Raw genomic sequence first — 14,645 nt, forward strand, 5'->3', positions numbered from 1 at the left:
CTAGGCTGAATGGGGTTCACAGAACTCCACAGTTGGGAGGTGGGGGAGGCCAGGGCAGCTTTGAGATGGGACATTTGCTGGGGAGCAGGGTCTGGACAGTGGGGACTGTTTGATGGCGGCCGGGAGGAGGCGGCAGGTGGGTGGAGGAGGGAGGACCTCTGTACTTTGTCTTAGCAGTGGCAACACTGATGCCACCGTTGGATCTTACTTGTGACCACCGTGAGGTACAACAGCTCTGCCAGGGCAGCATATTCCCAAAGCGAGCCACAGTGGGAGCTATTCTCCCTGGCCAGCCTGCACATGGCTACACTCGTGAGAGCTAGCAGACAGAATGTCTTCTGGGAAACTCTGCCTGTAGCTGTGTGAGGTCTGGAGAGACTCCTCTCAACTGGGCCAGGCCTTGTGCTAGGCATCAGGTGCTGCTTCATTTTACCCTCACGACAGTCCTGTGAGATGACTGATTTAGGCTCCTGGGATTTCCTGCTGGATTCATCACTGGCCAACATGGTGGCACGTGCCTAAGGCTCCTGGCACTGCAGCCACACCGATCTTTCTGGCTCCTTGGTCTGGCTGTGCTCCCCCGGCCTCTCCCTACTCCCCAGGCAGCATGGCTAACTCCTACTCAGCCTTTGGACCTTATTTCCATTAGTGCTTCCTCATACTCTGGCGAAGCCCCCGCCAAATCCTCTCCTACCCCACGCCTCCTCCAGAGCAGGACTGAATTGTAACGTGATATTGACTTGTGTAGCACGGCAAATTGTCTTGCTTTGTTGCCTAGGCTGGAGTACAGTGGTGTGATCTCGGCTCACTGCAACCTCCGCTTACCAGGGGATTCTCTTGCTTCAGCCTCCTAAGTAGATGGGATTGCAGGTGTGCACCACCACGCCCAGCTAATTTTTTTTTTGTATTTTTAGTAAAGACAGGGTTTCACCATGTTGGCCAGGCTGGTATCGAACTCCTGCCCTCAAGTGATCTCCACGCCTCAGCGTCCCAAAGTGCTGGGATTACAGGTGTGAGCCACCATGCACAGCCTCTTTATTTTGAGGGATGAAGTTTTACCACATTGCCTGGGTTGGTCTTAAACTCCTAGGTTTAAGTGATTCTTCCACCTTGGCTCCCAGTGACGGGATTACAGGTGTAAGCCACTGCATCTGGTTCCAGGCCTTTTTTCTAATTCTAGGAAAGTTTTACAGAGAGCTCTCAACAGCACGGAGGAACACAGCAAGTCTGTGCCAATGAAGCGGTCACAGTCTGTACAATTCACCAGACTGGAGACCTGGAAGCCACCTCAGAACACAGTCGGTGGGAACAGCCTTGAAAACCCAGGCAATCTCCTTTGCATCACTAGGTGGCGATCCTGCGTCGTTAATGAGAATAATTACTTTCTTTTTTTTTGAGAATAATTACTTTCAAAAAAACTGCCAGAAATTTGATGAATGAGGTCTTCTACGTGCCTGGAGCCCCCACTCCCAGCTGAGACAACTGGTTAATCCAGGAGTTAGGGATTACACACCCCCTCACAGGGCACACCAGACCTGCATGCCCACTGTGCCAGTATGGGCTGCTCACTCCAGCTTGTGAGAGCTGATAGAACGTTCAGGAATTTTATGAGCCAGTTGTCAAACATGGCCATTATTAAAAATCAAATAACTGACGACAAAGAAATATTAAAGGACCGGCAATAAATGCTCATCATTTCTCACTGCAACCTCCACCTCCCTGGTTCACGCTTTTATCCGGCCTCAGCCTCCTGAGTAGTTGGGATTACAAGCATGTGCCAACAAGCCCGGTTAATTTTCTTTTTGTATTTTTATTAGAGGTGGGGTTTCACCATGTTGGCCAGGGTGGTCTCAAACTCCTGGCCTCAACTTATCCACCCGCCTCGGCCTCCCAAAATGCTGGGATTACAGGTGTGAGCCACCGCGCTCGGCCTACTTATTTTCCTTCTGTCTACACATTTGAAGTTATTAAAGTCTATTGCTGACGCACGGCAGAAATACACAATGGTGTGAGACGCCCATCTTTTCCAAACTCCGCACCCAGTAGCAGTCACACTGGTGACTCCCCACAGGGAGAGTATTTTACCACAGAAGCTGGTGAATGTTACAGCTCAGGCCTTTCCCTCCCCAGAGTGCCCACTGCTGACCAGAACACTACCATCCTGCCCTCCTCATGCTGCCCTCACGACAGCACAGGCTCACTCTTGTCTACAAATGCCTTGCCTACTATTGTTTGGTTATTTACTTATTGCTATTATTTTTAGAGACAAGGTCTTGCTATGATGCCCAGGCTGGGGTACAGTGACATGATCATATCTCACTGCCGTCTTGAACCCCTGGACTGGAGCCATCCTCCTGCTTTAGCCATCTGAGTGCTGGGACTACAGCCACGTGCCACCATTTGTTTCAGAATTTAGATACTGTTGGTAGTTCTGGTACTTTGTGACACAGTATTTGCATTTCTAATAAACATCACAATTGAAAATTGTGTTACAAAAACATTTCACTGAGATAAATTTTTTTTTTTTTTTGAGACAGAGCCTCACTCTGTCACCTGACTGGAGTGGCATGGAATAATCTTGGCTCACTGCAGCTTCTGCCTCCCAGGTTTAAGTGATTTTCCTGCCTCAGCCTCCCAAGTAGCTGGAATTACAGGCACCCACCACCATGCCCTACTAATTTTTGTATTTTTAGTAGAAACAGTTTCGCCATGTTGGCCAGGCTGGTCTTGAACTCCTGGTCTCCAGTGACCCTCCTGCCTCAGCCTCCCAAAGTGCTGGGATTAACACTGTGAGTCACTGCACTTGGCTAGACAACTGGGAGTTGCAGCAAGATTTCAGACTCACAATAAGGTTTTTTTCCTTTTAACGTTTCAGTAATAAATGCTCCTTATATAGATAATATATATATATATGTTAGTATATGGTTATAAAACTATACATCACTGAGCAAATCCAGTGTTTCATTATACGTAATTTTTGTATAATGCAATTTAGTTTTTCTATTACTACTTGACCCATCATTTATTTTAGGGTAATTTGGACACATCACTTTATGTGTCTATTACCAATGAACATAAATACATGAAAAAGCTGAGCTACAGCAAATCCTTTTTGCACCAGGTTCTTTTTTCTGAGTAGGGCAATCACATTATAACCCAGAAGCAAGTAACACTTCCCAATGAATTAAGCACACTACATCCAGTTGGATTTGTGAAAACCTGCACTGCAAGGTAAGTCCCGTATTAGCGACCAGAGAAGACCAAGTGATATATTTGCCCCAAGACATTAGGATGTCAACTGACATTTGAGCCCTCATAGATGGCTGCTGAATCTCACAAGATGCCAAAAGCCTACAAGAAAACAAAACCCCTAGTGACATCAAAACTCTTTAAACTGAGGGCTAGTTAATTCCCTCTGCCTGGCAACGTCCATCCCTTTCCATGGGATGTGCATTGTTATGATGACTGCAGCGGAGATGTTTAGTTAGAAAGAGACTGTGAAGGCCAGGCACGGTGCTCTCGCCTGTAATCCCAGCACTTTGGGAGGCCGAGGCAGGTGGATCCCTTGAGGCCAGGAGTATGAGACCAGCCTGGCCAACATGGCAAAACCCCATCTCTACTGAAAATTAGCCAGGCGTGGTGATTCATGCCTATAATCCCAGTCACTCAGGAGGGTGAGGCACAAGAATCACTTGAACCTAGAAGGCAGAGGTTGAGCTGCAGTGAGCCAAAATTGTACCACTGCACTCCGGCCCTGGTGACAGAGTAAGACTCTGTCCCCCCAAAAAAAAAAAAAAAAGAGAGAGACTGGAATAGTGCAGAGCCAGAAGGAGTTTGTCACTTTTCTTCTTCTTCAGTTTGTCCAAATGAGCCTCTGGTGTCTAGTGACTGTTACCGTTACTGCTGCAGAACTCTGTGCCTACGGAGGAGAGTCACAGCTGCCAAGGATGTGTGTGTGCGCTGGGGGCTGGCGTCTACCTGCCTGGTCTCCTTGACTTGGCTTTCTTAGGCTGCCTATTCCCTGCATTAAAGCCATCAATGCCTGAAGCGTAGACCTTCGTGGAGTCCAGAGCTCTAGGCAGGCCAGAGATTTGAGTTCTTGAGAATAAAGCCACTGGGCCAGGGAACGTTACCTTTCAATCCTGGGAAAGCATTAAAATTTCCTTGCAAGGCCAACCAATGAATAACAGTAATGAAACCAATACAAAAGACCTTTCAAATTACATTGAGCTTTACAGCACACAAAGCCCTTATTTAACCTTCAAGAAAACTCTGAGGACTGGGTTTTCAAAATTATTATTATTATTATCCCTATTATACAGGTGAAGACACCAAGGAGTAGAAAGATTAAGTGACAAGCCTGGGATAGAAGGCACATGGCTCAGTAAATATTTGATGAGTAAAAGAGAAAGGAATGAATGAATGAACCAGGGCTCACACCATGCTCTTACAAGTGCAAATCCTGTGCTCTCTGCTCTCTAAATGCTACCTTTTGTCAATTTCTCTGTAGCTCCCACACCTCCTGGTGGGTGTGCCTAGTCTATGCCAGGGGAAGCTGGGATTAAGCTTTCAAATATCACCTCTTTGTTCTGCAGATGTGAAATTTATGTCTTGAAATTCCAAGAAGGAAAATAATGGCATTTTATTTCACTGGCTCTTAAAAATATGCTGTGTTCCAAAAGGTTGAATCTATAAACATTACTGGAAAATGTGGAAATGGATGCCAGGAATTCCTCAGCACCATGTCTGCCTGGGCCAGGATGTGGCTGCTGCTCCTGTAGATTATGGGTTGAGAAATATTGCTATTGGACACTTGATGGAAATTTTAAGCCCCTTGAAAATATGACTCTATTGGGAGATCTTGACAAGACACACAGAGGCAGCATTTAGACTTTTCTATTGACCCCTCTTTTGTGGCATGCCCAGAAGCCCCACCACTGAGCACTTGCAAGATTTATCTGTTTTCCCAACTTCCAGCTGGAGGAATCTCTAGAGTATCTTGAAATTTCCTAAAGTTGTCCTCCCACAAAATGAACCACAGGATTTAAAAGGTCAACAGATATTTCCCGTCTGGATTTTAATGCTTCCAATAACGAACTACAGGTAGATTATGTACATTTCAGTTACAGGAGGGAAAATTACAAAGCACACTGGACGGTGAGATCTGAGCAAACATGGATGCATGAACTGTTTATAGAATTCTTGCCTAGCCTCTTCTATTCCCTTGAGAATCAGGAATGATCTTAAACCTGAATTAGACTTTTCGAAAGCTATACTAATTGATGGCAAGATCCTGATTCCCACTACAGATCTCGTAGTGTTTCTGGAGAATGATAGCAAGGGTAAAGAATCCAGTTGAGATGGTAATTAACTTAGTGAAATCTTCATGCTGTCTTCAACTGATTGAACCTAAAATAAACTGATAAAGACTTGCGTGAATTAACCTGAGGTGCTAATTACATCATTTGATTGTATCCATATTACAGGATCCAAAAGAAATTCCAAAAAAAAAAAAAAAAAATGTGCACTGAGGGATGACCGAGAGGAAGGAAAGGTGAGTCCAGAATGTGCAAGCCAGGAAATAAAGACCATAGTAATTCTACTTCTAGAGATTGGTAAACTCAAGGTGACTGTTTGGAACTTTAATATATATAGGAATCTTCATGTTTATGGAAAAAGTACAAACCTGGGATCCTGAAATTCCCTGCATGCTTCAGCAGCTTCCTGTGGAATAAATGCAATTCATGTTTTCTTGGCAAATAGGAGAAGCTATTAAATTTAGGTAACCGTGAGGATCCGCAAAATGCCACAACCAAAGTCTCTGGCCACGTTAGAAACTTTTAATTTTCACCTTTACGTGTTTTAGAAAATAAATACTAAGAAGCTCAACCCTTTGCCCAAGGTACTGTTTCTTAAGGAATGTTTGCACAGCAGATTTAAGGTTACAGAGAGGAGGCTGGCTAAGACACAGTGTGCCTACTAATTGTGTTTTACACATAAGGAAATCTTACTGCCTGGTAGACAGGTGTGAAGGTGTCCTCTCCTTCTGGCCTCATGGCCAACCTCCAAGACAGCAACACGTGTACCCAGTCTTTAGGTCTGAAGGCGGCAAAAGGTGTGATAAGATTTAAATAGGGAACCACATGGCAGAGGGCTGGAAGGGAGCAGCCTCGGTTAAGACACAGTGTTCCTAAATTGCCTACTTTTGGCTGACAGATGCTCCCAGCTGGCTGATGTGCAAGTCTGCAACTTGCAAAGTAGGCTGGAAAGATGGTTTTGCTTGCCAAAACCAAAGCAAGTAGGCAGCTAGCAGACAGAGCTAAGAGACGTGGTGCATTCTGTTGACTGCTTTTAATACCCTGCCTACTTGGAGGCATCACACTGGGCCTAGGAGGGATTGTAACTTAGTTACGCTCACCCACCTGAAAGGTACAGGTCTGGGTTAGAGAGTGAAAATCCCGTGAGCCTAACAGCACCCTTGCAATTCACCTTCACATGGAGGCTTCCCTGGCTTTATCCATCAGACTATAGGTGCCTTCAGACCAGTGGTTTTCAAAGTGTGGCCCCTGGATCAGAGTATCACCTGGGATCACAAATTCTTAGGCCTTACTCCAGACCTACAGAATCAGAAACTCATGAAGTGGGCCAGCAAGCTTTCCAGGCGATTCCACTGCATGCTAGAGTTTGAGAACTTCTGGTTTAGACTAAACCAATCAGGTAAACCATGGTCATTAGCGCTGGTGGGGTATAGCTACTTATCCAAGAGTGAGGGGAAGTGGAAGGGAAGAAGGGAGACACACACACACACACACACACACACGTGTGCGTGTGCAGAGAGTGAGAAACAGGTGGGGGTCTATATAAGGGTAGCATTCACTCTACTGACGGCCGTCTGTGTGATAAAATTAAGGTGCTTTCAGCCAGACACGGTGGCTCATGCCTGTAATCCCAGCACTTGGGAGGCAGGCGGATCATGAGGTCAAGAGATTGAGACCACTCTGGCCAACATGGTGAAACCCCATCTCTACGAAAAGTACAAAAAAATTAGCTGGGCTTGGTGGCGCGCCCCTGTAGTCCTAGCTACTCGAGAGGCTGAAGCAGGAGAATCGCTTAAAGCCAGGACGCATAGATTGCAGTGAGCCGAGATCGCGCCACTGCACTGCAGCCTGGTGACAGAGCAAGACTCTGGCTCAAAAAAAAAAAAAAAAAAAAACACCAAACCAAAAAACAACTAAGGTGCTTTCATATATGTAGCCCAAATGAAATGAGACTTGCCAGGGAAAAAGGAACACTAGGTGAGAACACAGTAAAGTTCATTAAGAGCTTTGTGGTCTTCAGAAGAAAGCTGCCAAGGCAGGACAAATGTCAAGTAATAGGGCATAAAGGCGAATGGGGCCAGGCGCGGTGGCTCATGTCTGTAATCCCAGCACTTTGGGAGGCTGAGACGGGTGGATTACTTGAGGTCAGTTTGAGACCATCCTGGCTGACATGGTGAAACCCTGTCTCTACTAAATATATAAAAAATTAGCCGGACATGGTCGTGCGTGCCTGTAATCCCAGTTACTCGGGAGGGTGAGGCAGGAGAGTCACTTGAACCTGGGAGGAAGAGGCTGCAGTGGGCCGAGACTATGCCACTGCACAGGAGCCTGGGCAAGAGAGCGAGACTCTGTCTCAAAAAACCAACCAACCACCCAACCAACCAACCAACCAACCAAGCAACCAGCAGAAAGGTGGGCGGACGGCTGCCCACTCAGAGGAAGCAGCTGTTGTTTCGCTTCCTGCATGGGTCTATTTTGCATTCACACCTCCTGATCCTCATTTGAAACTTCTCCATTGTGCTACAGACAGGAGAGAGTGGAAAATAGAAGTGGACCTGAGAGAGGGGAAGGGAAGAGACAGTGGGCGGGAGCAGACAGAGCCACTCCACCACAGAGAGTCATGCAGAGCAGGAAGATTCCTTACAAGTCTTTAGGTCAACCTCCGTTAAGTGATGGGGTCCTCCTCATCATCATCCTGTCATGGTCGTCACCACCATCAAGCTAGAGTTCAGTGACTAGACTCCTACATGCCAAGTACCATGCTAGGTATTTTACGTGTATTATTTCTAGTCCTCCCAACAGCCCTGCAAGCTCGATGGCATTACATCAGTGTTTGCACAAGGAAACTGAAGCTCAGAGAGGTAAGCAGCAGGTCCAGTGTTAGAGAGGCCTCCCTTCCCCCGTATCAACATTTGACAGCATTACTCCAAACACTGCTGCCTGGTGATCCCCATCCACTGGTGCCTGAGTGCTCCCAGGGACAAAGTACTCTTTACATGCGAGGGCAACTCATCTTTGGGTTGCCGTAACGTTCTTCCTTTTACTGGAGCCAAAATCTACCCCCTGGCAGAGTTCACTAACTGGTCTTCAAGTTGGTCCTAGTTCCATCCCTGTGACTCCACAGGACATATCTTTACCCCCTTTTAAAACTGATAGCTTTTCTATATCTACACAGAGTTTCAGGATCTTCATTTCCTCCAGCTAAAAAGCCTGGGTTCTCTTCCCCACTCTTTATTTATATTCTAGAAAGGCAGAGAGGCTCTCACTATAAAGCCACAAAGACCCATATGCTTCAACAAACATCACACAGAATGCTGGGATGTCATTCTTTATGTTGCTGAAGACTCTTAAAGCTGTTGTATTTCTGCAACTGCAGGCACAGACATAAACCAAAAGCTCCATTATTCCTCACCATGCAAGAAAGCACCAAGAGGTCACAGAGTAACTGTATCTGGGGGCCAGAAGGAACCCATCTTCTGATGTTTCCAAGATAAGCCCTCTCTGGAGAATGAAGTAAGTTGTGTGCCATTAATGTGGCTGTACCTTTAGAAATACCAGCCACAGCCCCACAGCCTTGGGTCCCACCCCACCGAATATAGCATTGAGGTGAAAACTGAATTTTAGAATCGTACACTGACAGCCCAAAGGAATCTCTGAACCCTTGTTTTGAATAATGGAGATGGAACTTGCCAGCCTCATCCACAGGATGTGAGACTCTTACCCTGCAGCTCCCTGGTCCGGGACCTTGAGGAAATCCAGGCTCTCAGGCGTCTGTGACACTCGGTCTGAACCGGTAGACTGCTGCCGTGGCAAGGGCGGGCGGGCCATGGAAGTGTACAGGCTTTTCTGATTGGACCTCTGGCTTCCAGGAGGAGCATGGGGATGTGGCACAAACTGATTTCTGATGACTCCATTCTGATGGTATCCTAGAGAGAGGAAGAGAAAAGGAAATAAGGCTTACACGTTTGGATCCTTTGCCAAAAGTCTCTCCATATTTCTTCCATGTATTAGTCAAGGACAGCTTACTTAACTTGTGAGTCTGTTTCCCCATTTGAAAAAAATAGAAGGTATCACTGCTAACACAATGTGAGAATTAGAGCTGATGCACTGTTCCCCCGACCCCCGGGCTTTACTGAGGTGTAACTCACGAGTAAAACTGTACGCATTTAACATGTACAACAAAGTGTGGTAAATTTCCCAGATGTGCCCAGAACACAGTGGACACTCAGCACGTGTTTGGTGATGACAGAATCCCCAGATTTCCCGGGATTCAAAGCCCACAGTAAGAAAAGGTAAGCTTACAGCTGGCTGGGAGACACCTTCTTGGGCCTAAGAAAAATTATGAGGTTATGACTCGAGAGGGCTGGCAGGCAGTTGTTTAAACAGCTGGACAGAAATTTTCAAGGGGTCAGTCTGGAGCATCCACAGCACTCCACACAGGCAAGGGAAATGTGGCCACCCAGCTGGATCAGTTCAGATGGAGCAAGCTGTCTCAGCTGAACACGGATGTCTAGTTAAAATCGCATTAGCCAATAAGTAATGGGTTACAGTGACACGCTCCAAACCATGCGTCTTGGCTGAATTGGGCATCAGCATTCCATGCTATGTATCAAGAGGCCCTTATTCATTCTCCCACTGACAGATCTGGGCTGAGTGGAGAAAGAGAACAAGACTCTTCAGGGCCCACTTTGGTGAACCCCACCCAAAAACCTCTTCCAACCAAATTAAGAGAACTCTTTGGTACTAGCGGGATGATGCGTCGTTTATAAGAAAGACCAGGGGTTCAGTTCCGGCTCTGCCTCTGACAGCTACACTGATCATGAGCAAGAGAGCTGATCTTTGAGTATCAGTTCTTCATGAAAGAACCACGAGATTGGTCCAGAATCAGCTTGGTCGCTTCCAGCTCCGACATACATATCTTTATTATTGCAGAAATAGGGTTTTTCCTGCCCGGAAATAAGAAGTAGCATTCTTACTTTGAACCACGGTTTTCTCAGGGCGGAGCTTTCAAGAGGGTGGCCTCATCCAGCCATGTCTCCAGCAATTTCCTCCCACAGGCCACCAGACCAGATCAGAACTAGACATTTGAAGCAAACAGCTTCTCTTCATCTTAACCTGTTCCTTCAGTCAGTGAGAGCTGAATGGGCTCCCACAGGGTTGGGCGGGGGGGGGCACGGGGGGAGGGCAGAAGGATCCCATTTGCTGCCTAAGGTCCCAAGGAAAGGAGAGGGGCATCTTAAGAGTGTGACATGCCCTCGGGATGTCACATGCCCAGTGATAAAAGTGGGGTCCCCACAGGGGCTGCCACACATGCTGCTCGAGATCCCCTTGTCCACGATAAGGTCAGAAGTTAAGAGTAAGCATTTAGACACGTTCATGGCAGTTTGACAGATCTATTTCATGTCTATTTCATGCTTGCTGCACCTTATGATAAGAAATTTTGGCTTATATGTGCTTTGAAAATTCCATTCTTCTACTAATTCATTTTTATTATATCATACAAACATATGGTTTGTGATCAACTGGAAATTGTTTTTAACCCCCTCTAAAGCCCCTGGTCTTTCACCACAGACAGTTTGAGAAGTGCTGGTTGAATGGATCCAGGTCCCATTGTCTCATTTTATTGACGAGGGAATTGTCACTTAGAGAGTTAGCGAGCCCTGCTCAAGGTCAGAAACTTTGTGGCCTGATTTGATCTGAGGCTACTTTAGCCAACCTAGCTGAGGCCAGCGAGCTTTCCAGGTGGACTTGGCCGGAATTCTCCACTGGAACCAGTATACTCGCAGTAATACGATACTACAGCACTGCTCTGAAGTTCCTTCGTGCGTGGATTTTCTTCAGGGAAAAGGAGGAGACAGAGCCTGGTCAAGGCAGGATGGGGACTCCAAAAAAAAATGAGAATTAGTTTCTCACTGCTGGGTATCAGGGTCCATACCTTACCATGCAACTGTGAGATTCCAGAGACTAAAGAAGTGTTGTTTTTATTTTTTCTTCTGGAAATACGAAAGTTCCAGAAATGAACAATTCGTAAGGTTTAGGTGGTGTGCCATCCTACTCTGTCCCCTCAGGACACAAATCATCCGTTTGCCCAGCCTGTCCGTGCTGTGTGTGCTACCCCTCATCAGTCACTAAGCAGCTGTCTTATTTTTCCTTTCTTTTTTCTTTTCTTTCTTTTTTTTTTGAGATGGAGTTTCGCTCTTGTTGCCCAGGCTGGAATGCAGTGGCATGATCTCAGCTCACCGCAACCTCCGCCTCCCAGGTTCAAGTGATTCTCCTGCCGCAGCCCGAGTAGCTGGGATTACAGGCACGCACCACCACACCTGGCTTATTTTTTTTATTTTTAGTGGAGACGGGATTTCTCCATGTTGGTCAGGCTGGTCTCAAACTCTCGGCCTCAAGTGATCCGCCCACTTCGGCTTCCCAAAGTGCTGGAATTACAGGCATGAGCCACTGTGCTCAGCCTGTCTTGTTTTTCATAATGGCCCCAGGATGCTGGTGATTTGGATATGCCAAAGAGAACCCACTAAGTGCTTCCTTTGAGTGAAAGGGTGAAAGTTCTCAGCTGAATAAGGAAAAAATACCTGTATACAGAGGTTGCTAAGATCTACAGTAAAAACAAATCTTCTATCTGTAATATTATAAAGAAGGAAAAAAATTCCTGCTAGTTTTGTGGAAATCTCCAAGTGCAAAAGTTTTGGTAAGATCTGCATTTTCAAGCCCCCACTGGGGTCTTGGAATGCACCCCTGAGGATAAGGGGGATTACTGTAGTGCTGTGTGGCCAGAGCTGGGTAGTGGCAGTCGGGGTAGACCTGACAAACTCCTACTTCCATAAAGCAGCATCCTATGTCTTAAAAGCTGACAAGTCTGATGGTCACAGACAAGGAACTCCTTTCTCTCTGTCAGAAGCCTTTCCTTAAGGGAGTAATATTTCGAGGTAATGAAATCCAGATTGCGAACTCAGCCGAAGTTCAAGCTCACTGACTCCTACTTTTCTGAATTTTGAGGTCTCAAGTAGGGCTGCTGTGTTATACATCTGGCACTGAAATGGTCTATGCCTGGTTAATATGTGTGCATTGATTTGCTAATGGGTTTCTTCCCAAACATAATTTATAGGTTATGGGTCCAGATTTAGTGGTCTGAGACTATGGTACATGGCTGGCTTACCTGGGGGAGGAGGGGCAGCTCTCATAGGGTAGTTGGCATTTTGAGTCCCACTGGAATAACCCCTATTTTGGGTAGTGTTCCTTCTGGTAGGACCTGAAATAAACAAGCAAGACGAAGTTAAAATCAGTGCTACTGGTTGGTTTTATGGCTTTTCATGGTTCTTTGCATATGCAAAATTTTAGAGAGACTTAGAATTCAGTTCTCAGGTGGCTCTGCAGGAGGACAGCTGCAGTAGACAAGGGGCAGTGAGGGAAGGATGCAATGGTAGCTATAGGGTGGGAGGGGCCGGAGGATAGGTTCACAGAGGTACAGTTTTGAAATGTTAGAGACAGTGGCTTTTAAAGAAGGACTGATAATCTTACAGAGGTGTTCTATTTTTGCAGACTTTTAAAAGAGACAGATTGAACATTTTAACATTTGCATTCATGTTCCAAACGCCACAGATAGGATCACATTTATCGGTATTGCATTAATATGTTAGAGAACATGCTTAAATCCACCTTTGCAGATGGATTTAAGAAACAGCTATTTAATTAATTAATTAATTTTTGAAACAGAATTTTGCTCCTGTTGTCCAGGCTGGAGTGCAATGGCATGATCTCGGCTGACTGCAACCTCCGCCTCCTGGGTTCAAGCAATTTTCCTGACTCAGCCTCTCAAGTAGCTGGGACTACAGGCATATGCCACCACGCCTGGCTAGTTTTTTGTATTTAGTAGAGATGGGGTTTCACCATGTTTGTTAGGCTGGTCTTGAACTCCTGACCTCAGGTGATCCACCTGCCTCGGCCTCCCAAAGTGCTGCAATTATAGGCGTGAGCCACTGCGCCCGGCCTAGAAACAGTTATTTTATATATGGCATCTTCATGTGTGTGCTCATACACAGGCTAAATTTTAGAACAATATCACAGTGGATGCATACACAGTATATGATTATTCTATGCTAGGTACAATAAACATAAGTTTATAAATATCAATTATAAATACAGAAAGAATCAAAGGCCAAGGAAGGAGTTAGAGTGGGATTTGAGGTAGGGCATGTGCGTATGGGTGTGTGTGGTGGTTTATTTTTTTCTTCTTTTTTAAATGAGACAGGGTCTTGCTCTGTCAGAGAGAGAGAGAGTGAGAGAGAGAGACAGTGAATATGTGTGGCTTTCTTTTTCTTCTTTTTTTTAAATGAGACAGGGTCTTGCTCTGTCACCCAGGCTGGAGTGCAGTGGCATGAGTATGATTTACAGCAGCCTTGACCTCCCAGGCTCAAGCCATCCTCCCACCTCAGCCTCCTGAGTGTCTGGGAATACAAGCGTGCACAACCATGCCTGGCTAATTTTTGTATATTTCTCTTTCTCTGTAGAGACAGGGTTTTGCCATGTTACTCATGCTGGTCTAGAACTCCTGGGCTCAAGCGATCGTCTGGCCTTGGCCTCCCAATGTGCCATGAGTACAGGTGTGAGCTACTGTGCCAGGCCCAATTTCTTTAAAGCTGGCATAGAAGATGATGTTTGTATTGTGGACAAGATCTGACTGGAAAGGGCATGAAACCTGAAGCTGACGAACTTTGATTTAAGTACAATATTGTAATGCCAGGTGTACTGATATGTAAGTACTATATCCCTCAGAAAGTTGTAACCTGCTCATTTTCCTTGCTGTTGCTTTAGTTTGAAATGTTCCATTCTGAAGAAAGCCTGAGCCCTAGGAAGCAGGTGTACTGATTCTCAGCCCCTACATCCGTGCACGTGTTTTTAGCATTTGCTCAAGACGCTCGGAGAGTGGCGGCCGTTCTGCCTGCGGCGCCCGTGGGGCACTTACGGGAGTTCTTGGGCAGTCCAGGTCCAATGCTGACCTGCAGCACTTTGTTACTGGGTTTGAGGACAGCCAGGTCCCCAAAGCCTTGGTGGAACTGCACTTGCCGGGAGCCCCCCGCACTCCAGGGACCCCAGTTCTCCTTTTTCAACTTCAGTTCAAGCCTGCAAAAAGCACATTGGAGTTAACAGGTCGAATGAAGCAGTGAGAAATGGTGCTCAGAGATCTCACCAGCGAGTTCTGCTGGACGTGTAAACGTGAGGCAAGACCAGACAATCTCCACCGGGGCAGGACCCTGAGGATGCGCACTGCATCCATGGGGTGGCACTGTCGCTGCGCGGCACTGAACCAGAAGCAGGAGG

At 46.4% G+C, this 14,645-nt stretch overlaps 1 protein-coding gene across 2 annotated transcripts in view; it reads right to left on the bottom strand.

Annotated features, from left to right (window-relative positions):
- The window catches only part of MYO1E (myosin IE), a 230,215-nt gene that overhangs the window by 6,195 nt on the left and 209,375 nt on the right, over positions 1 to 14,645 (bottom strand). For both annotated transcript variants that reach the window (XM_012443130.3, XM_012443129.3), the window contains exons 24-26: positions 14,290 to 14,447; positions 12,484 to 12,576; positions 9,040 to 9,244 (exon numbers count right to left, since the gene is read on the bottom strand). In XM_012443130.3, coding sequence (XP_012298553.1) covers positions 9,040 to 9,244; positions 12,484 to 12,576; positions 14,290 to 14,447 — 456 coding nt within the window. The remainder of the gene's footprint in view (positions 1 to 9,039; positions 9,245 to 12,483; positions 12,577 to 14,289; positions 14,448 to 14,645) is intronic.

Source organism: Aotus nancymaae, unplaced genomic scaffold (genome assembly GCF_030222135.1).
Source record: "Aotus nancymaae isolate 86718 unplaced genomic scaffold, 86718_ANA_hifiasm-v0.15.2.pri h1tg000041l, whole genome shotgun sequence".
NCBI lineage: Eukaryota > Metazoa > Chordata > Mammalia > Primates > Aotidae > Aotus > Aotus nancymaae.